The sequence below is a fragment of the Canis lupus genome, chromosome 7 (assembly GCF_011100685.1).
Source record: "Canis lupus familiaris isolate Mischka breed German Shepherd chromosome 7, alternate assembly UU_Cfam_GSD_1.0, whole genome shotgun sequence".
Taxonomy (NCBI): domain Eukaryota; kingdom Metazoa; phylum Chordata; class Mammalia; order Carnivora; family Canidae; genus Canis; species Canis lupus.
In genome coordinates this window covers 75,460,963-75,483,827 of record NC_049228.1, presented here as the reverse complement: position 1 = coordinate 75,483,827, position 22,865 = coordinate 75,460,963, and the positions used below count along the sequence as shown (strand labels likewise).

General features: G+C 36.5%; 1 protein-coding gene across 2 annotated transcripts in view; it reads right to left on the bottom strand.

Annotated features, from left to right (window-relative positions):
* Window positions 1–6,616: 6,616 nt before the first annotated feature.
* TWSG1 (twisted gastrulation BMP signaling modulator 1) overlaps window positions 6,617–22,865 on the bottom strand; it is a 65,784-nt gene continuing 49,535 nt past the window's right edge. For both annotated transcript variants that reach the window (XM_038543854.1, XM_038543853.1), the window contains exons 4-5: window positions 13,054–13,320; window positions 6,617–9,699 (exon numbers count right to left, since the gene is read on the bottom strand). In XM_038543854.1, coding sequence (XP_038399782.1) covers window positions 9,518–9,699; window positions 13,054–13,320 — 449 coding nt within the window. In that variant the 3' untranslated portion in view covers window positions 6,617–9,517. The remainder of the gene's footprint in view (window positions 9,700–13,053; window positions 13,321–22,865) is intronic.

Here is a 22,865-nt window from a genome sequence, read left to right as displayed (position 1 = left end):
TCCACGTTGGATTCTCTGTGTCTGTCTTTGGTAACTCATATATATCCCCAACAGACCAATGTTCACCCATAGGTAGAGACAGCTCTACATTCCTATTCAGCAGGAAGAAATTAAGAAGATAAGATCTTCTACCCTCAACCTTAAAGATTTAAGGGTCAGAACTGTTCAGCAGGAAATTATGTGGAAAATAAAGGCAAAAGAAAATGTAGATAAAATTAGATTTCCTTCTAACCTGCAGCCCACTGACCAATACTTGAGTCTGGCAGGGTCTGTATTCCTCCAGGAACTCCCAACTGTTTTAATGTTAATACTTTGCTAGAGAGAAAGGTAAATTTAGCTTATAACAATAGCTCGGCCTCCAAGATCTTGTAAGTCTTCTTTAACATACGAAAACCTTTTGGAAACTTCCCATTGTCTTTATTTCCCTCATCTCCTAAGTATATAATCAGTTGCTCTTCACAATCCCAGTGCAGCCTTTTCTGCCCATAGAACACATTTTGCACCAAAAATGTCTCAAGAATTCTTTCTTGGCCATTAGGTCTGAACCCCAGCATTTCTATACCAGTTACTAATTGATTTTCACTGTAGACTAAGGTTTCTTAAGTTAAAATTCTGCTAAATGTATTAAGACTGATGGAAATGATAAGGAAAGCAACTCTGTATGTAGCAAAGTCAGGAAATAAAGAAGGTATAAGAAATAAGAACACATTTTGTTGAGGGAAAAAGAAAGTAATTGTGCCCTAAAATCAGACTGGTTATTTAGAGAGAAAAAGCTTAGAACAAAATCTGAAAGAAATTTGTAGAACGTTTGTGAAGAGAAATCTCTGGAAAAGAATTTTATATGTCATCGGGACTAAAACTGAAATAAATGGATTTTAAAAGTATACTGGTATATGATTAAAATTCTGCTTTTCTGTTAAAAAGACAAAAATTCTTTTGGATTATTGTTCTGTTCTTGATAAGAAATTGTAAACAAAGTTTTTTCTTTTCTGCCCAGAAAACCAAAGCTTCTATATTTTGTCTTTATCAGATCTTTGATTACTTATGAAAGTTAAAATTTCTCAATATTGAAGGAACTAAGTTTTGTTAATAACTGTACAACCTTCTGTAGAATCTCTTATTGCCAGCATGGCTAGTTAAATATTGAGTTTTATACTCATCTGTGATCCTATTTAGCAACGTGCTTTGAAACTTTCAAGGATTTTAATTCTAAATGAAGTCTTTTCAACTAATTAGGCTTGTTTATTTGGTATGTTAAGTTGTTTGGGAAGCATGTCATAGAAATGATGATAAAACTTAGGTTATGTTGTTTGAGTAAATGTAATTGTTCTAGAAAATACACAAAATATCTAAAGTTTTAAATATGTTCTGGTATAAGGTCATCACTGGACATTCTAATTATTAAAATGCTATGTGTCACAAAAATAACCAGATTTTCTTCTCAACTGTGTTGTCATGCTTTCTCATCAGATCTTTAACCATGTCCATTTTTTAGTCTTTTATCATTTTTAGTTATCATTCTGATACTTTTGCCAGGTAAGTTTTGTCTTCAAGGAGATTTGTGAAAAGGACTTTCTAACAAACAGATTTTTGATATCCTTAAGATCATAAAACTAAACTGGATATGAATTTCCAGAACTAGGCCACCTGGGTAGCTCAGTTAAGCGTCTACCTTCTGCTCAGGTCATGATCCCAGGACTCTGGGATCGAGTCTTGCATTGGGCTCCCTGCATAGCAGGGAGTCTGCTTCTATCTACTCCTCCCTGCTGCTTGTGATCTCTCTCTAATAAATACATAAAATCTTTAAAAATAAAAAAGGAATTTCCAGAACTAATGGGAAAGCCGCATCAAAAGAGAATGAGAATTAGTAACATGGGATTGAATGAATTAAGGAAGATGATTATCACTCTGTTATGACTCTTGTTTGGAATACTGCTGATTCTCTAATGTTTGCTCTTCTAGATTTAATGAAGTTTTTTCTCTTAAGATATCTGTAACTTACAGAACTATAATAAAATATGACTTTGTGAACAAATTGTAACCTTTAACTTTTCTCCCTACCTGGACTCTTTGAAATTCAGAAACTCTCAGTGAGTATTCTTTCTTTCATAGCAATATAATTATTTGTAGAAGTTCAATGAACCTGTTCTTTTTGTAAAAGGACACCATTGGAAACACTGGTTACATTACCAAGGCTTTGACTAGCCTGTCATATTTGGGAGAGACATGCATAGACTCAGATATAACCAGACAGCTTTAAGAAACTCAGATTGACTTGATGGAGCCAATAAATCCTCCCTGGAAATATCAGCCTGATACCTTGCTTACAGAGTTCTCAGCAGCCTTATCTTGTGAATAAAGGTCAGCTTCGGGATATTAAGACCCTGAGAAGAGAGAAATTCACCCATCTCCATAGGTATTGTAGGCAGAGACTGATGGCAAGTATTTGGTGTGGCAATCTAGAGATTCCTTATAAAAAGTTCTAGGAAACCAGATTTTAAAAGATCTATATGATCAATCACCATTCTTGCTGAACTTATGTAAGTAATAAGGCCATGTTTGTTACAATTAGACTTATTTTACAAACAAATTAGTCTTGATTTGGCTACCTTTGATAAAAATCAGGGTGATTATAGAGAGAAAATGTGTGTCAATAACACATTTTTATAGATATCAATTTTAATACTAGTTATTATAACTAGGTCTTGAGTTCTTATGGTTTCCTTAAATATCTGGCTATGGCTCTTTAACTAAGGTTTCCAGTCTTCTTTCACTCTCTTGACTAAAAGTCATTAAAAACTAAAACTGCCCTTTCTTCCTAAACCCCTGCAAACTGATGGGTCAGCTTGAGGTCAGCTTGAGGTCAGCTTCAGAGACACTGCCACTAAAGTTATGTATAGACAATCTTTGTGCCTGTTGAACTACAGGCCATTCAAACGGATCACTAGAAAGGTACCTGGGTGGCTCCGCTGGTTAAGCATCTGCCTTGGACTTAGGTTATGATCTCAGAGTCCTAGGATAGAGCCCTTGCATTGAGTTCCCTGCTTGGCAGGGAGTCTGCTTCTCCCTCTCCTTCTGCCCCTCCCTCTGCTCATTCTCTCTCTCTCACTGTTTCTCTCAAATGAATAAATAAATAAAATCTCTCTTAAAAAAAAAAAGTATCAGAGAGACATTTGAATTACAAATCAGGAAAATTCATCTGATTCCCACTGCTTGTCCCACTCCATCTGAGGATGCTTTAAGCCTGACATCTAAAAAAATCTTTTCACTGGCAGTATTTGAGACTCAGACACTGGATTTGTAATTTGTTCTAACCACTGATTTAAATTTTTTTGTTTCCATAGAAGTGCCTCTTATTAATTACCTGATTGCTTGCCAATAAACAAAATAGTCTATATGATGGGTAACACCATATGCTACACAATTTAGGCCTTAAATGACTTCAAAACTGCAATACATTATCATTTTTTTGTGTGTGAGAGAGAGAGCAAGTGTGAAAGAGCAGGGATGGGGGGAGGGGCAGGCAGAGGGATAGGGAGAGAGGATCTTAAGCAGACTCCATGACCAGCACAGAGCCCAATGAGGGTGTCAATCTCAGGACCCTGAGATCATGACCTGAAATCAAGAGTCCAACACTTAACCACTGAGCCATCCAGGTACCCCAGGATTACATTATTTATTAAACACCAAAGTGATTCAAATGCTTAAAGCAGTTCAACAAAACAGAATGGCATTAGATATATCTTAATAGCAGGACGAGGAGGAAAGAATGTCATTATTAAAACAGAATGTTATGTCTCCATTCCGGATTATGACAAAAATATAAGAGCATTACTTACAGATATTAGTAAACAGATTGGGGCTCTCAAAGACCCTACACCGTCACTTAATGATTGGTTGGGAAGTAGACCTTAAAGGGTCTTTATCACACTTACTTTTATCATATTAATCCTAATGTGTTATCTCTTTTGCTTTATTCTCTCCTATTGTCGAAGTACATGTAAACAGTTCCTGACTCCTTTGCCCAGCTAACAGATGATCAGTCCTTCCTTGATGTCCACTCTGGTGGTCTTCTGTGATTATTCTTCATAGAAACAGAGTGACCAATTTCGGTCCATAAGTAGGGACATCTCTATAACACCGTCAGCTTGAAGTTATAGAAGATGAGCCCTTTGCCCTTCAGCAACCTTAAAGATTTAAGAACCGAAGATTGGTCAGCAGGGAAAACGATGAGGAAAACAGTGAAGCAGAAAAATGCTTACTCTTTGTCTGGAAGGCTGAACGAAAGCCTTCATCATTTTGATATAAGCAACAGATATGTGCCCATTCCTACACTCTTTAAGGTTCTCATGACTGCCTGTTTATCTCCCCTCTAGCTAATATCAAACTGAATGATAGGCACCAGAGAAATCTTGCAAAAGTCGTTTTACAAGTAGAAATTCAAAGACACTTTTGTAGTCTGCCATTCCCTGCAAACTCTTCCCTTTTTTATTTTTTAAAGATTTTGTTTGAGAGAGAGAGAGAGAGAGAAAGAGGGACAGAGAGAGAGAGAAAAGCAGATTCCCTGCTGAGCAGGAAGCCTGACATGGGGCTTCATCCCAACCTGATCAGAGATCATGACCTGAGTCTAAGGCAGACACTTAACTGAGCCACCCAGGCACCCTTGCATATGAATGACCTATGCTATGGTCTCTGCCCTAGGCCTCAATGTGCCCCAAACTGCCCCACTCCAAAGTCTGAAGTTGCCTCTTCCTAGAGGTTTCAACTTACAGATATCAGCAGCCAAACCCTCACTGTCTAGGGTCCCCAAACTTGCCTCTAGGATTCTGAGATCCAGGGTAGGTAACAGAGCCTTGCTCTTGGCAGATTTTGGATGTGATAGGGCTCTGGATCAGATTTTACTTGATTTAAAGAAAATAATGAGGGTCTCAGGCGATTAAGCATCTGACTCCTGATTTCAGCTCAGGTCATGGTCTCAGAGTCCTGAGATCCAGCCTAGATCTGGCTCCAGACTGTGGTCTGGGAGACTCAGGCCTCTTGTCTTTCTGGCAAAGGCATTCAATTCTGCACCTGCTTCTCTCCTGGAGAATCCCCTGAAGCAGGTGAGACTGCTAGAAAACAAAAGGCAGGTTGTCTGCTTTGTTCTTACTTCCTACTAGGTAACTGGAGCCAATTTAGGCAAAGCCTTGCAATTTGCTTGGAATTGGAACTAGGGTTCGGATAGTCATTACCTGCATGTTTTTTTTTTTTTTTCAAATATTTTATTTACTTATTTGAGATTGAGAGAGAGAGAGAGAGAGAGAGAGAGAGAGAGAATATGAGTGGTGGGGAGGGGTGGGCGGGGGAGAGAGAGAGAGAGACTGAGATAAGCAGACTCCCTGCTGAGCAGGCAGCCTGATGTGGGGCTCGATCCCAGGACCCAATCATGACCTGAGCTGAAGATAACGCTTAACTGACTCAGCCATGTGCACATGTGTTTTAGAATGACCACTCTGGCTGCAGAATGATGTGCATTAGGAGTGCTGACAATGCTATCATTTTTGTCACAGAGGAATTTCAGTGGTGACTGTGTCTAAATTCAGTGGCTAACTTCAATCAAATGAGGACATTTCTGTCAGTGACAGATGAGGGTTTTGTACTTTTCCAGGCTTCTTTCTGGGTCCCAGCACCACTCTGGGAGGGCAGAAATCTTTTCTCTTTGCTTTTGCACTGAGAATTCTCACCTCAAAAGCTGGACCTTGGGGTTGTTGCTGACTCCATCCTTCAAGCACAGACTTCAAACTAAAAAGATGTAAAATGAATTTTTAATTGGTTAGGAAATATCTAAGAGGCCTAAGAATCATAACTCCTAACACCTATAAGCTAACGGAGTGTCTGCTGGCTTAAGGAACTTAAAACCCGCCAGTGTGGGCTGCTGGGTGGAGCCAGCCATACCACAGCCTGCCTGCCTTCTGATTTTCCCAGTTGGGATGCTCCATCCCAACTCTGCACCTCCAGACTGACCCTCTGCCTCTTAGTGCCACATGGCTCACTGCCGCTGGACACTTTCAGCAAAACAACAACTTTCTTCATCAAATGTACAGTCCTTCTGGAAATGAATTCTACCCCCCAAATTTCTTAGATCTCTCATTCGGTTAAGTCACTTGGGCTGGCAACCTGTCCTCTTGAATTTTTCCTTTTCTAGATCCTCCTGTCCACTAGGCTTTCAGAATGTAGATTCTGTGAAATAACACGGATTCTACCATAGAGGATAGCCTATGGACTCTCGAATCTAATAACACAACCCTGTGAGAATTATTACTGTGGGAGCATGAGGAGTGATTTTCCTACCTTGACCTTCCTGTAACTTCTTCCAATCATCATCAGATAGTTCTCCTGAGGCTTGAGGAACAAGGAGAATGTTAAGTATTTCATTTCAAAATCTCCCCGGTATTGGAATAAACCACATGAAAAGGCAGAAAGCATACTGTTAAAGAGCATTTGTTTCAACACAATCTGTAGGGACATCCAGAGACAAGGGGACATGCTTCGTTTAAACTATAACTTCACTAGACAGAAATCTCAAACTTATTCTGGTGTTTCTTCTATGCTGAAGTTAAAAAAAAAGCATGACACACTCATTTTAATTTTTTATTAAAATATTCTTTTGCTTATAGGGACAACCAAAGAAAAAATACATAATTCTGTATGTTGTAGATCATTTGAAACACAATTAACATAAACTCTGGGGAATGTAGAATAGATTTTTAAAAATCTTCAAAGAAGTATCACAAAAACAAACTTTAAATATGTGGCTTATTTATATTTACCTAATTTTTCAGAAGTCTTAGTTTCTTTTCCCTATTTTGATGCTACTCTGCTTTATAAATAATTGTTCAAAAATTCTAGTATCTTACCAATTTTGTTTTCTGAATCTTTAGAAATAGTTTTTCTAAATGAAAGCATTTTATAGCATTCTATGTAAACAAAAACTTATTTTGTTTCAATTATCGTTTGATTTGGTGCCACTATTTTGAGTACAATTTCTCCAATAATTAGGTGCTATGGGGTGGGAAAGGACCAAAAATCTACCTAGCAAAGACATGTCTTACTCTAGGAAAGAACCTTTTATATATGGCTTTTATAATAGCTGCTGATTGAGGTTTATTTTTTTTAAATCTAGTTATAAAAAAGTTAACATAATTTTTGATTTTTTTAAAAAGAATTTTAAAAGAGTTTCAATATGGAAGTGAACTATACTTTTAGAATGGTAATACAAGTTCTACATTTTAGTGGGGGAAAATACACTTACATTTTAATTTGGAAATATTGTTATTCAAAACCTGAAATACATTATAAACTGGAAATGGAATCTTCTAGGTGAACTCTTTCAACCCGATTATAAACCACAAAAACTAAGCAAAACTGAATATAAAATTTACCATTACACTTAGGATTAATTTCCATTGGGAGAAAAAGTTGTAAGGAAAATTAGTTAAAATACAATATGGTTCAAGAAATTACCCTTCCAGTATAGGGGCAGAAGAGATATTACACTTAAAAATTTAAGAATGGAAGCCTAATCAAGATGATAAATGTGGTTAAGAAATGTTTGTTGGCATTTTTAAGGCAACATTAAGCATGCAGTCAATAAACACAAAAGGATTTCTCTGTTCATAAGTATGAAATTATTTTGAAGAATAGCAAAGTGGAAATAAAGCTGCTGGATGCAGATTCTTTTAAAACTCTCTCTTTTTTAAGTTTAAAAGGCTTTAAGAAAACCTTTAGCTTTACAGGCATTAATGAAGAAGGGGAGCTAAAATGTTTTCAAGGCACTTTTAAACAGAGGCATTCTAGATAAAAGTAAGAAACAGATATTCCAATGTTTTGCTATTAAAAAAATACATACAAGAGCTAAATTTTAGCTTTTTTTAAAAGGCCAAAAGTTTCTGAAAAGGCTAAAGTACCTTGAGTATTCATTAGAGTTGTCCAAAAAGACCAAGAAAAAGTGTTAAGGCTTCAGATTTTATGATGGTTAATCATGATATTACATATGATCTTGTAACTAACTACTACTGTTCATATAATGAATACAAAGTGTCTAAGAGCATTATCTATTTTTATGTACTAAAATACTTAGACATATAAAAAGGTATTCCTACAAGTTACGTGTAATTCATAATGTACTGAAGAAATCAATAATTTTGTAAAGAGTCTCTGTGTTATAAATATTTATGTTTTAGATTCATGCTTGAAGACAGGTTTTATTACAATGAAGGGCACATAGTATTTAAGCTTCTCATTACTGGAACATATAAAACAAAATAGTCTATTGTGTATTTGAAATTAACATTGCCTTGAACAGATTTCTCTTTCATTTCATAATCTTAACCTCTCACTGTATGATTATACTTGTTTAATAAGAACATTCGATCCAGATAGAAACCTAAAGGAAGGATTACAATATAACAAAATAATTAATGTAAATAGTTTTAAGTTTGTTTCCAATAAGAATTACCAGCATTTTCAACCTTCCCTGCTCACACCTGTAAGTTCCTTCTTTATTCCCTCCTATCACTCATTATTGGGGAACATGGCTCTGCCCATGCTAAGGCTGAGAGGCTCATTCATTCTACCCAAGATTACAGCTTTTCCTTTTCACCTCACCATCTCTGTACAATGAGACAAGCTGTTTCTCTGGTGCTTTAAGTGGAGTCTGACTTGGCAGGCATTTCCCCTTCCTAGTGCTCGTTAAACTGGTACCTTAAGTTAGAGAAATGCCTTAACTCTCTATTTATCCTAGCAGAATATTTAATGCAGTGTCATAGGTGTGCCTTGAAATTCTTGTTCAAAATTCTTCATCACTACCTACCTACAAAAGCACTTTGGGCAGAGGGATGTAAGAGATGGAGAAACTTTGCCCAAAGTTCTGACAGCATGTGTATTATAGGATAGATTCTACTACGTAAAAGTTTTAAATTGTAAAATGTAGTAAGCATTTACTTTCTAAAACTAACAAAGTTTTACAAGGTTTGAAATTAAGCTTTTAACAGTGATTTTTATGTGGATTCTCAGGGTGATATATTTGAATATCTACTCTATTTATAGAAGAGATAAACGAGACAAGGCACAGTGAATGACAGTGTCCCAGTAGTAGTAAATGAAGAAATTATAACTTATGTTAATGTGCTCTAACATTTTCAAAATCAAAGACTTTGGAATGCTAGAAAAAAAATGACACCAGGCTTTATGTGAGGACTCTCAGATCTTTCAAGGAATTCTCTGTGTCCTTGCTTCTTTCTCATATGGCCAAGTTGTAAATGTATATAGAGGAGGGGGTTTATTGCCAGTGGGCTAAAAAATCAACTAGAGTAGTTTTACTTATGATTTACCACATTACTGAATTTGTCACACTTTAACTCAGTCCAAATTCTTTCATCTTCTTAACCTGCCGGCATTCTAGTGCAACCAGTAGACCTCACCAAATAGCTTTTATATCTTTCTTGTTGACTAAATTGGTTTACATTCTTCTCCTTCTTTAAAACATGCAATTCATACATTTGACAGTTTTACTACCATAGTCGATGCACTCTGGACCAATGCACTCACAGCAGGCGTTATGGAACCAGCGATATTTGGATGCTCCCATGGACTCACAGGATATTTTACACTGATGTATGGACATGCAGTCATCAAAATAAACCACAGTACACATATGTTCTGAAAAATAAAAAATTAAGAGCTCAGAGCAAGAAAGAGGAAAAGTAGGAAATGCTTTAATACCTGGCTGATATTAATAGTTATTCTTGGGATCCCTGGGTGGCGCAGCGGTTTGGCGCCTGCCTTTGGCCCAGGGCGCGATCCTGGAGATCCGGGATCGAATCCCACATCGGGCTCCCGGTGCATGGAGCCTGCTTCTCCCTCTGCCTATGTCTCTGCCTCTCTCTCTCTCTGTGACTATACTAAATAAATAAATTAATTTAAAAAATAGTTATTCTTAGTTCTCTTACTGCTAGTCTGCACAGGACAGTGGATGAGTTGTAGGAAAAAAGATCCTATCTGTTAATTATATTGAGAAGGAAGTCAAGTCCCCACTCCTGCTTTAAGAAGGTGAAGGGGCTTCCTTAGTCACTTTATCAGATTCTGGATTTTGATCTCAAAGTTGAAATTACTGGGCTTAACATTTGCTGTGCTTCAGAGCTGTGCTTTTTATATTGGGCATTTCTTGGGCAGCCCAGGTGGTGCAGCGGTTTAGCGCCACCTTCAGCCCAGGTTGTGATCCTGGAGACCCGGGATCCGGTCCCGCGTCGGGCTCCCTGCATGGAGCCTGCTTCTCCGTCTGCCTGTGTCTGTTTCTGTCTCTGTCTCTAATACATAAATGAAATCTTAAAAAAAGAAAAGAAAAAAAATAAATTGGGCATTTCTGGGCACCTGGGTGGCTCAGTGGTTGAGTGCCTGTCTTCAGCTCAGGTCGTGAACCCAGGGTCCTGGGATTGAGTCCCACATTGGGCCCCCACAGGGAGCTTGCTTCTCCCTCTGACTATGTCTCTGCCTCTCTCTCTGTGTCTCTCATGAATAAATAAATGAAAAAAAAATCTTAGTTTGGGCATTTCTGATAAGATTTCCTTAGATGAGAGAATTCTCTAGCTAAAAGATGTCTGAAAAATATTGTTCTTGGGTCACCTGGGTGGCTCAGTTGGTTGAGTGGACAACTCTTGACTTTGTTTCAGCTCATGATCTCTGGGTTGTGAGACTGAACTACATGAGTGGGTTCCACAGGGAGCCTTGCTTCTCCCTCTGCCTATGTCTCTGACTCTCTCTGTGTCTCTCATGAATAAATAAATAAAATCTTTAAAAAAATATTAAAAATAAATAAATAAAAATTACTATTATCAGTAGCAATTTCCTAGTCTTGTTTTCCCACACAATTATTTTTGACTGTTTCAATTTTTAGTGCTCCTGGTGGTTAATGCCCTATGATGACCTAGCTAGGATGATAAGGTACATGAAATAAATACAAGACAGTAAAAACCATTAATAGAGGGGGTATGATTAAAATCTGTTATTTTACGGAGCCATATATGGAACTGATATATCACGAGAGGTCTGTATAGTAAGGAAAGGCTTCATGGAAAAAGCTGTATTAGGAAGAAGAATTGACAGCAAAATTATCAGTAACAAAATAAGGAAAGTCACAAGAAGACCAGTGTAGTGTACATGGGGAATGGAATGGAGGCAAGTCTGACTGCAGTGAATGGTTAGCATCAGGAGATAGCAGAACCACCACTGGGTACCAGGTCAAGACAGAAAACAGGGAGGCCAGTACAGCACAACACCAGGCAGACTAGGGATTGGTGGTGGGCAGAACAGGGTAGCTTTGAATCTCAGGTGATTAGTATCTATCAACTTTTTCTCATTTAATTATTCAACAGGTATTTATTAAACACCTACTATGGAAGAGCCATTATGGACTCAAAGAGTAATCAGAGGATCCAAGGAACTAAGTAGAAAATGGTAGACCCATAAATTAAAAACACACAACAAATCGAAACACCAATATGAGGAGAAAGAATAGGAGTAAGTAGTTTAACTGGGAGCAGGGATACCTAGCGAAGGTGTCAAAAGAGGAAATATTTTAACTCTTGAAAGATAGTTGGTGTTTCCAGGAAACTTGGCTGCCTGGTAATTATTTCACTAAGTTAAAAATATTTGAATAAAATTTATGAATTATTATTTAATATCTATTGTGTAGGTTATATTTTAATGGGGAAAATGGTAGCAAAATATCTGAATGAGGCATATTTAATATATTTCTGATGTTTTCCAATATCTAGAATTTGTCTTTTAAAGTAGTTTAGCTAAGGGACGGCTGGGTGGCTTAGTGGTTGAGCGTCTGCCTTTAGCTCAGGGCATGATCCTGGAGTCCCGGGATCGAGTCCCACATTGGGCTCCCTGCATGGAGTCTGCTTCTCCCTCTGCCTCTTTCTCTGTGTCTCGCATGAATAAATAGATAAAATCTTAAACAAAAAAATAAAGCAGTTTAGCTAAAAACAGTAAGAATTCTTACTCTGAGATCATTAACAAATGCTATTTTGCTTTTACTACTAATGTCCAAAGTTCATACTATTTCAGATTGGCAGGACTGTAATAGAGGGCATGACAAAAAGCCAAGTAAAAAGAGTACAAATTATACTATTTATGTATAATTCATCTCATATTTTAAGAAATAACTGAAATTTTCATAATTACCTTATTTTAACACAGTAAAATTGTGGAGTCTTTTATTTGAAAATAACAAAGACTTTAAAAAAATTTTTTTTATTTATTTATGATAGTCACACAGAGAGAGAGAGGCAGAGACATAGGCAGAGGGAGAAGCAGGCTCCATGCACCGGGAGCCCGACATGGGACTCGATCCCGGGTCTCCAGGACCGTGCCCTGGGCCAAAGGCAGGCGCTAAACCACTGCGCCACCCAGGGATCCCCTCAAAGACTTTATAGAAGTTATATATGCCCTGTACATTCCAAAATTAAGGAATGATCTATCCCCACTAATAAGTATTCTTCAATATGCTTCTCAAAGTTATATAAGCCATTCTTCCATTTAGTTCCCCTTCTGACCAAGAGTACTAGAGTTAGTTTATACCTGGAAATTAGATACCAACTGGCTCATAAAGAAATTTAGCTGATGAGCGTGGCATCATTTGTAGTACCAATGCTTTTACAAAAATGTGACTGCCTAGGACACTCTGAATGTTATCTGACAGTGAGCAATACTATATTAAGCAAGCAGCTCTGTTGCTATCTTACAGAAAGAACATTAAAGCCTAATACAAACATCAAAATTAGAACCAAGTTATCTATCTTTCAACACAATCTCTATCACTGAGGCTATGGAGTGGTGACAATATGCTTGACATGCCTCCTTATCTACTTAGGGATTAGGGTTATTAAAGTCCATAATTCAAGAGAAGACAAACTCAAAACCAAAAACTGCTCTAAAAGATAAATAAAGGTTTCACAGACCACATAGAAAATGAGGGGGCAAGACAGAAAGTCAACTGTGGGGAATTACCTTTGTCACTGGAATAAGGTGCGTGAACATTATTGCTAGGAACAGACACATTTTGATGGTGTGGCTGGTTCACTGTTTCTAAAAATGAAACCAGATTCTCATGATGTGAGAGTTCTTCTGCAACAGGGAAGGAAACAATGTTCCAGTTCAACTGAGTGTCTCCTTCTGTGAGTGCTCGGAAGAGAGAAGGGATTGGCTCATGAAGTTCTTCCACCGTGCTCTTTGAGGTTGGAGGTGTGTCACTATAGTTTCGAGGATTACACATACCTAGAGGAGGAGGAAGAAAGAAAATAAAAGTTAATTTTTTCTCACTGATTGTAATAGCATGCAATGCTGTTAGTTAATGCCTTGCAATCAAAGCTCCAATATATTAAAATTAACTTCCTTCTAACATTATATGTATTTTCCTAGCTTTTTTGACTGAGGGGCCCTAGAGGTGATGACACTCCCATAGCATTAAGCACATCAAGGGCTCAGATATTTTTTTCTAAATACCTATCCTTTGCTAAGAGGAACCAGAGCTATCTGGAGAAAAGACTGATTCCAGAGCTGGGCCAGGGAAAATACAACGTGACTCTGGGATACTTTCTATGCTTAAAAGAAAGAAAATACTCAGTGAATGATGGGAGTTATAAAAAAAAAAAAAACACAGGAAGCAACCAGAAGGGGCTCCCAGTGGCCAAATAGACCATTTTAACCTCAAAATAAATAATGGTAAATAATGGATTACTTCTTATAAATAAAATGGTTATTAATGATTCTTTATGTTATCAATAAATAAATAAATGAAGGAAAAGCTCCTCCTTTTAGTAGAGTGTCCAACTGATAAATGTAGAAGGAACAAATGAAATAGAAAATCACCACTTGGCAACTATCACACAGGTGTTTGATTCATATGGGAGTTGTCAATGGATGCCAAAGCTGGTGGGTGGAGGTTAGATGAGGAACATACTCTTGGAAAACTCTCTACAAAATACTAACCAATTACAAAAGGACTAATGGTGACTTTACTGTAGAAAATCTGGCAGATGCCAAGGTGACCAGGATATCAAGGTTAACATGACCAGTGATCAACAGGTTGATGTTTTGTATCACTTCGTGTAATTCTTAACTTCATTTCAGGGTGCTGTTGCCAAGAATGTGTGACTTAAGTATGGTTATCAGTCACCATCAAGTCAATCAAGGTTTAGGGTCATCCTACATAATGTCAAGTCTGTACTCAATAAAACTATCAAGGGAAAAGACCACAGTACTATTTCAAATTGAATGAGTCTGAACAGATATGACAACTAAATGAATCACATATTGTCGATAGGAGCCTGGATCAGAAAATATATCATAAGACATACTGCTGAGATGGTGAAATATGAGTGAGGTTTGTGGATTGGGTGGCAGTGTTTTAACAATGCTGGCTTCCTTGTTTGGAAAGTGCATGTCAGTTACATAGGAGAATGTTCTCATTGGAAAATATAGACTGGAACATTTAGGTGTGACGGGATATCATGTATAAAGCTTTATTTCTAAAGGTTCGATAAAGAATGAATGGTCATGCATGTTTAGGGGTGTGTGTGTGTAGGGAGAGGGAGAGGAAGGAGTAATGACAATGAAACAAATTCAATAATGTTAGTAACTGGGGAATCTGGCTGAGGGGATACAGGAATCTTCTCCCTTCTGACAGATTTTCTCTATATTTGAAATTATTTCAAAGTGAAGCATTTTTAAAAATAATCTTAAAAAGGGAAAATAGCAGAAGACAATTACTCTTTTGAGGTGTTTTGTTATAAAGGGGAGAACGGAGAAAATGCTTAATCAGCCCCAATCTTTGGGCTATTTCAGCTGATGTTGTGTGGAGCAGAAGAAAGCTACCCAAATGCAGGTTCATCAGCTAACTAAACTATTATTATTGTTTTAAGCCACTGTTTTGGAGTACATTATTTAGTAGCAATAATTACTGGAAAAAACTCTCTGGATTTCCTTTGTGAATTCAATACTTTAAAAAATTAAATTATATATCATTTTGGTTTAGTATCTATTAGATCTAATATGGAGTTTTTCTTTTTCCTCCCAGGAAAAGTTGAGCCAGATTTATAAATTCTGTCAGTTTATAAATTTAGGCAAAAGGAAAAATCATCTCATGTTTTCCACTTCATTAGTTTAAGGAACATGGCAAGAGCTGAGGATAATAAGTTTGTACATACTCTTCATAAAATCTTCCATTACATATATACCTTAACGATTTTGATTGTGAAACAGAATCATGGATTAAAGGGTTGAATCTGACTCCTTTATTCATAAATGAGGTAATAGGCCCAGAGAAATTAAATGATTTGTCCACTGTTTTATAATCTAGGATTAGAGCCAAGATTATGATTCAGTCTGATTTCATATCCGCTGCTCATTTTAATAACTAGATTCTATAATCATTGTCACTGAAAAGTAAATAATTCTTAGAATACATGAATTATATAAATATACATAATATATTCTTCTACCAGATTTTATAATGAATGAAAATTAGTAATCTGAGATGAAAAAGTAAACAAAGGAGTTCAACAGAAGAGCTAAACTCAGTATCTCCTGAGACTAAAGAAACTTCAGGGCTCATTACCAGAGATTTCATTACATTAAAATAAGTTCTGAGGGAAGAGTTTTGTGCAATTAACAAACTTAGGTTAAAGACATCTGTAATTTAAATCTGAATACATCATGCTAAAACTAATAAGCATGAAGTAAATAAATGGTTGCCAGGTAACATTTTTCCATGGCATTGTTTCAAAGCTTTCATACATCTTTCTCTTTTCAACTAGGATTATGTCCAGAGAGATTATTTTGACCCTCCATCTCTTGCCTAAAGCACTCTTCAAATTCTGCATTCTTTCAAGTATGGTGAGTTATGAAATCTGATCTTCCAATGAAATGTGGGATTTCTCCTGCTCAGGAAAAGCAACCTTCTTCTTCTTCTTCTTTTTTTTTTTTTTGAAAAGCAACCTTCTGAAATTTCTGGAAATTCTTCAGTTGTCTATATTCATTATATATAGTGGATCAGTTTCTGGATAGGGAGATACTAACCATTCATAGTTTAAAGCAATTAGTGAAACTTCTCTGTGAAGTATCTATCACCCTCCTAAAGTTTATTATCCCTAGCTTTTCTTTAGTTGACCACAGAAGTTATTTTTGGAGCTCTCATTTCTTTTCAGGATCATTTTCTTGAGGCAGTTTGTTACTTTGTGGCATGCTGTCATTACACTGAAATTTAAAAACTAAATATACTAAAATTTTAAAGACACTGGCTCTGCACATGACAGAGAGGCCCCAAATCAGGAAACAAATGGCAACAACTGAAAAGGCAAGCATTTCAAATCCTTTAAGTGCATAGGACTTTGATAACATTTCTTTCAGCAAGCCAGAATTCACTACTATTGGGCTCTAGATCTACAACTACCAAGTACAAAGACTTTTTCTGATGTATGCTTAATTCTTTCATATATCTGACCTGTTGTCATCACACATTTGAAAACTAAAGTCACATTAAAGTAGACTTTACTTGATAAAACTACATTTTAGGGTCAAAATTAAGACTAAGGAGAAAAAAGGTATTATTTTCCTTAATTAATGTGCATGGTTAAACAGCCACAACAGAGTCTAGAAAAATGTACGGTAAAAAGTAATAATCCCTTTCACTCCTCCCACCCCCATTCCACTCTCCAGACACAACCACCTTAAAAGTCTGTTCCTAAGTTTCTCTGTTGATTACCTCTATGAGAATTTAAATAAAAATGATTAATTTAACAAAAGCAGTAAAAACATTTTTAGATTTTATCTATTAATCCTCTTATATGAGAGATGTAGATTAAAGGTCATTTATACTAACACTTTCTTCCATATTTCTAATAATTGTATTATTCTAAAACTATAATCTGTTTCCTTTGTAATCTTAAATATATTTAAACTTATTATTTTTATTCCATATCTCTTAATCCCCTCATTTGTAGATAAGGATGCAGGTGCCTTTCCTACTTTCCCTACCCAACTTCTCCTAATTTATGTTGACAAACTGAGTAACTACATTCTGTTGCCTAAACGCATGAAATCTTATCTCAATATATATATAAATTTTTTTTAAGATTTTTAACAAATTTATTTATGATAGACATAGAGAGAGAGAGGCAGAGACACAGGCAGAGGGATAAGCAGGCTCCATGCCAGGAGCCCGATGCGGGACTCGATCCCAGGACTCCAGGATTGCACCCTGGGCTGAAGGCAGGCGCCAAACTGCTGAGCCACCCAGGGATCCCCTCTTACTATATTTTGATTTTATTTTTATTTTTATTTATTTATTTTTTAAAAAATTTTTATTTATGATAGTCACAGAGAGAGAGAGAGAGAGAGAGAGAGAGAGGCAGAGACATAGGCAGAGGGAGAAGCAGGCTCCATGCACCAGGAGCCCGATGTGGGATTCGATCCTGGGTCTCCAGGATTGCGCCCTGGGCCAAAGGCAGGCGCCAAACCGCTGCGCCACCCAGGGATCCCTTTATTTTTATTTTATTTTATTTTTTTATATTTTGATTTTAAAAGTGGAAAACCAGTAAACAGCAGTTTACCTTAACATGGCTCCATGCATGTTGTTCACTGAAAAACAGATAGTATGATAGGATTTCCTTGTCCAATGCCATGATTATCAGAGGAAAATATTTCTATTTTTAAAATAAAATGAACTTTTCCATGAACCCCATAAAATACTGAAAATCAACTATTTCACACATCATTACCTATTAGGTCTTGCCAAAAAATATAAAACCTGAACCCAATCAAACTTCAACAACTGGCTTCAAAATACTGGAAATACAGAAAGATAGAGGAACAAGTTAAATGACAACCTCCAGAAATTAAACAGTCAAATCCTAAATGTGGGCTATTCTACAGGGGAACTCTTCGATAGGTCAGGTGGCATGAGAAACACACACACACACACACACACACACAAGGATCTTGTCTGGATCAACTTGAACATATCCACTACAAAAACAGGTTCTTGAGACAAGTGGAGAAACCTGATCATGAACTGAAATGTTAGATTATACCAAGAAATTAATTTTGTAGGTTTCTTAATCGCATTATTTATAAAGTAAATGTCTTTATTTTCTTTTAGAGATTGAAATTGAAGGATGCATGGGTAAAAATTAGTTTATAGTTTGCTTGTAAATGCTTCTATGCCAAGTCAGAAAAAAGGGAGGGAAAGATGAAATGAATATGGCATATTTTTTATAACTATTGAATCTAGTGATGGGTATATAGGAATTCATCATGCTATTCTCTCTACTCTGTATCCTGAAACTTTCATAATAGCAATCAACTGACACATTTAATTCCTAGGACTCATATTTCCTTGTTGAACTTTTGTATTTTCTTGCAATTTCTATGCTTGGAATTCTTGGATTTGTGTGTATATGTGTACCACAGATAACAAGCTTATAACACATCTTGAAAAATTATTCTGCTTCTCAATTGTATGCTTGATGTACCCTAAGGAACTCATCTTCTTCTCAGAGATACACTTCAAGGGGCCCTCACTTACTGCTTCAGGCAGGCCAGTTATCTCTTAAGCCTCTGTATTTTTTATGTTTTTCAATTTTCTGTATATTATGATGTTTCAACATCTTAGAAAAAGCTTTCTGCCTGAGGAGAGACTTCCTGGCTAGTCAATTCTAGGAGCCAGCAAAGGGCTCAGCCAGGAGCAGGCCTTGGATATGCAAACCGACCAATTCTGAGACACACCTCCTCCATCAGCCCAAGCAACCCAGGAGGCATATAGTTAGCTAAGCCAGGCCCAGTACTAAGTAGAGACCACAGGCAGAGCCCCAAACCCATGGAAATGACTCAAACTAGCCAGACCTAAATTGCTTGCTCTGCCCTGCCTTGACTTTCCTGTGGAAACCCCACTGAAGATTCTGGCCTAGATTTTGCTCTTGCTTCCGTCTTTTGCCACTTGACCAAAACCTGGTGCTGCTTCTGTGATCCTGCATGGCATGCAGTAACTCCTTGAGACCTGCGATTTATAATGAACTTTGTTCCTTGAGCCTTTTCTGTGTCTCTTCTGAGGCCACATCTGACTGACCACAGAACAGCCTTCCGTGTAGTTATGATCTTAATACTGTCCTTAAATCAACTCCTGGGTAAAGCCATCATTTCATTCGACTCACGTTTTTCTCTTAGTCTTCTGCCTTATTTTGTTTGATATCATATCAAATATGCTGTGTGAGAAGTAACTTTCAGTTCTTGCTGTTTAAAAATGTTTTTAATTTTTACATTCACATTCTTGATCAATAATTTGTCAGTTCAAAATAATTTTCCTACTGTGCACTTAAGGCTTTGGTCCAGTGACAGTGATGAGAAGAACTCTGATAGCACTGTGATTCTTTTTTTTTTTTTAACTCAGGTTTTCTATTTACATGATTTATTTATTTATTTTAAAAAATAGGCTCCATACCCAACGTGGGGCTTGAACTCACAACCCTGAGATTAAGAGTCACATGCTCTACCAACTGAGCCAATCAGGTACCCTGACAATGTAACTCTTATTCCTTATACATAAACTCTATTGTTATTTCTGAGGTCTTTCAGATTATTATTTGACTTGACAGTAGTAAAACTGTATCAGCTTCTGTCTAGATGTAGGTCTTTTCTCATTAATCTTTATTCCAATATTATTTTCAACCCCTCTTAACTTATAAGTTTTCCTAATCAAATTTTAAATTTGCAAATGCTTTCTTGTTCTGTTTTTGGCACTACAGATATATTTTCTCAAATTCCTCAAAATATAGCCATTAGTTTTCTTAAAGATTTGTTTCCTAAAGATTTCCTTCATGATCAGTTGGTCTGCTGTTTTACCTTGTTCTACTTTGCTTGCATGTCTGGTTGGTTGGTTATTTATTTATATAGATTTTATTTATTTATTCATGAGAGACATAGAAAGAGGCAGATATAGGCAGAAGGAGAAGTAGGCTCCCTGTGGGGAGACTGATGTGGGACTAGATCCCAGGACTCTAGGATCATGACCCGAGCCAAAGACAGAGGCTCAACCACTGAGTCACACAGGTGCCCCTGAAAAGTTTTTAAGATTTTATTTATTTATTCATGAGAGAGACAGAGGTAGAGACACAGGCAGAGGGTGAAGCAGGCTCCATGCAGGGAGCCCGACGTGGGACTCGATCCCGGGTCTTCAGGATCAAGCCCTAGGCCAAAGGTGGCACTAAACCGCTGAGCCACCCAGGCTGCCCTCAGTCACATTTTCCTTCACGAACCAGTAACTCCAATACCTGGATCACCACCTCATTTCCACTCTTAGACCCACTATCACTCTTGACAATTTCAATATTCACCCTGAAGATCCACCTAATACCCTGGTCTTTGGTTGTTAGAACCCCTTAGTGAAATGATTTGTAAATCCACCCCATCTCAGTTACCCAACTCATAGTCTAGCATTGATTCCCCCTCTTTCCTCATATCCTACATCCACTTGAAACAAAACTCTGACAACTTACCTCCAAAGAATCCCCTGAATCTGAGCAGCACCATTTCGACTAATATCAATAATCCTATTCTACTATCATGTTACTTCAACTATTGACCCCCTCCCACCCCATCTGTCCTCTTCACATCCTAAAGTCCATCTTCCACACAGTAGCCAGAGTGATCACTTAAAGATGTAATTCAGGTATCACCACTGCACATTCTCCATTGGTTTCCATTACACTTAGGGTACAATCCAAATTCCTTTCCATGTCCTCTAAGACCTGATCTTTACCCACCTCTCTCATTCTTTTCCTTCTACCCTTTCTCTTGATCACTAATATTGATACACACTGATCTTTCTATTTCCAAATTTGGATCTTTAGCCATTGCATTTAAAATATTTATATTTTGATACACACACACACACACACACACACATATATATGTTTTTTAAACATTTATTTAATTATTCATGAGAGATACAGAGAGAGAGAGGCAGAGACATAGGCAGAGGGAGAAGCAGGTTCCCCGCAGGGAGCCCAACGCAGGACTCGATCCCGGATCCAGGGATCACACTCTAAGCCGAAGGCAGACACTTAACCCCTGAGTCACCCAGGCATCCCTCTATTTTGACATCTTAAGTGGTTCACATCAATCTTTTGTTGGTACCGGTTAACTAAAGTTAATAATTTCTAGAGTTAGCTGGAGATTGATTCTTGCTCTTTCAAAAGTTAAAACTTTCCACGACAAGAGGAAACAAAAGCTCTTTGAGACTTATTCACTTAAATGTTTTCCCTAAATGAAAAAAAAAAATGACCAAAACTATTATTAAAATATGCTTTGTCCCCTGAAACTAATAATATGCTATGTTAATTAAATGAATTTTAATTTAAAAAAAGATGCTTTCTTCTCTAAGTAAAAATAAAATTATTCTAACAGTATTCTTGGATACTGTTCATTATACTTTTATAAAATAAAAAGTGTAAAAAATATGTATGTTTTTACTGGAAGTATATATGAGAAATATTTAATTTTAGGGAGAGGTATGGAGGTATTCAGGAAGGGAGACATTTTATATATATATATATATACCTTCTAGCATTGTTTGAATTTACTGTATATAAGTAGTAATTTTAGTTTTTAAATTGTATTTTAAAGGAAAATACGTATGTGTTAATAGTAGCAGATACTGAAGGTCTTTCTTTTCTATATTTTACTACAATTCAACACAGTACTTTCACCTTAAATAACATTCTTAGATATGCAAAATTATTATTTCATTAGGAGTTTTCTTTAAAATATGGAGTATATAAAACTTTAGATATTTTTTAAAGGATACATTTGAATAGCAGTTCCCAAACAGTCTAAGAACTTCGTGGAGTTTTCAAAATCCTTTCAGAGGATTCAGACAGTCAAAATAATTTTTAGATGACTTTGTTTATTTTCCAGGTCTTACATCTGCACTGATGGTGCAAAAGCAATGATGGGTAAAACATCTGGCATCTTAGCTTGAATCAAGGCAGTGGCACCAAATTACTAGTAGTCATTGTGTTCTTCACCACCAAATATAGTTGTTGTTGCTTTTTTTTTAAAGGCCAGTTTCACTTAAGACAATGCTTAATGAAACATTAACAATTATTAATTCATTAAACAGGGACCCCTGAATACATGACTTTTTAATATACTGTGTGATGAACTGGGAAATATGCAGAAAATACTTGCTGCATACTTACATATAATGCCTGTGTCAAGGAAATGTGCTTACTGAGTTGCAAGCTGAACTAGCTACTTTTTCTTAGAATACTATTTTTACTTAAGAAAAAAATGACTACCAAACTATGATTATGAAGAATTATGTATCTAGCAGATATTTCACTGAAAATGCATGAAGTGAACATGATACTTCAAGGATGTAGCTCACAGTATTTGTGGAAAAAACAGATTTTCCAGCAAAAATTAGAATTTTAGAGAACTTCTCTCTGCCACCATGATTTCAATTGCTTCCTAAAACTTATATAATACATTCTAATGAGATTGGTGGTAAAATGAACTAATGTGGGTTTTTAAAAATATATATTGTATAATGAATGTGTCACTATTTGGAAAATCTACATAACTCAGTGAACTCATAATATCCAAATGACTGATACATAATATTACAAAATTATACATGGGTAAAATTATTCAAAGTTTCAAGACAGACCAGTGGATTTTGAAGTAAGAGTATAAAGAATTTTAGAATCTGGTTTAGGTTCTACTTTGTAAGTAACCTTTAAGAAATTACCACTTGTCCCATTTTG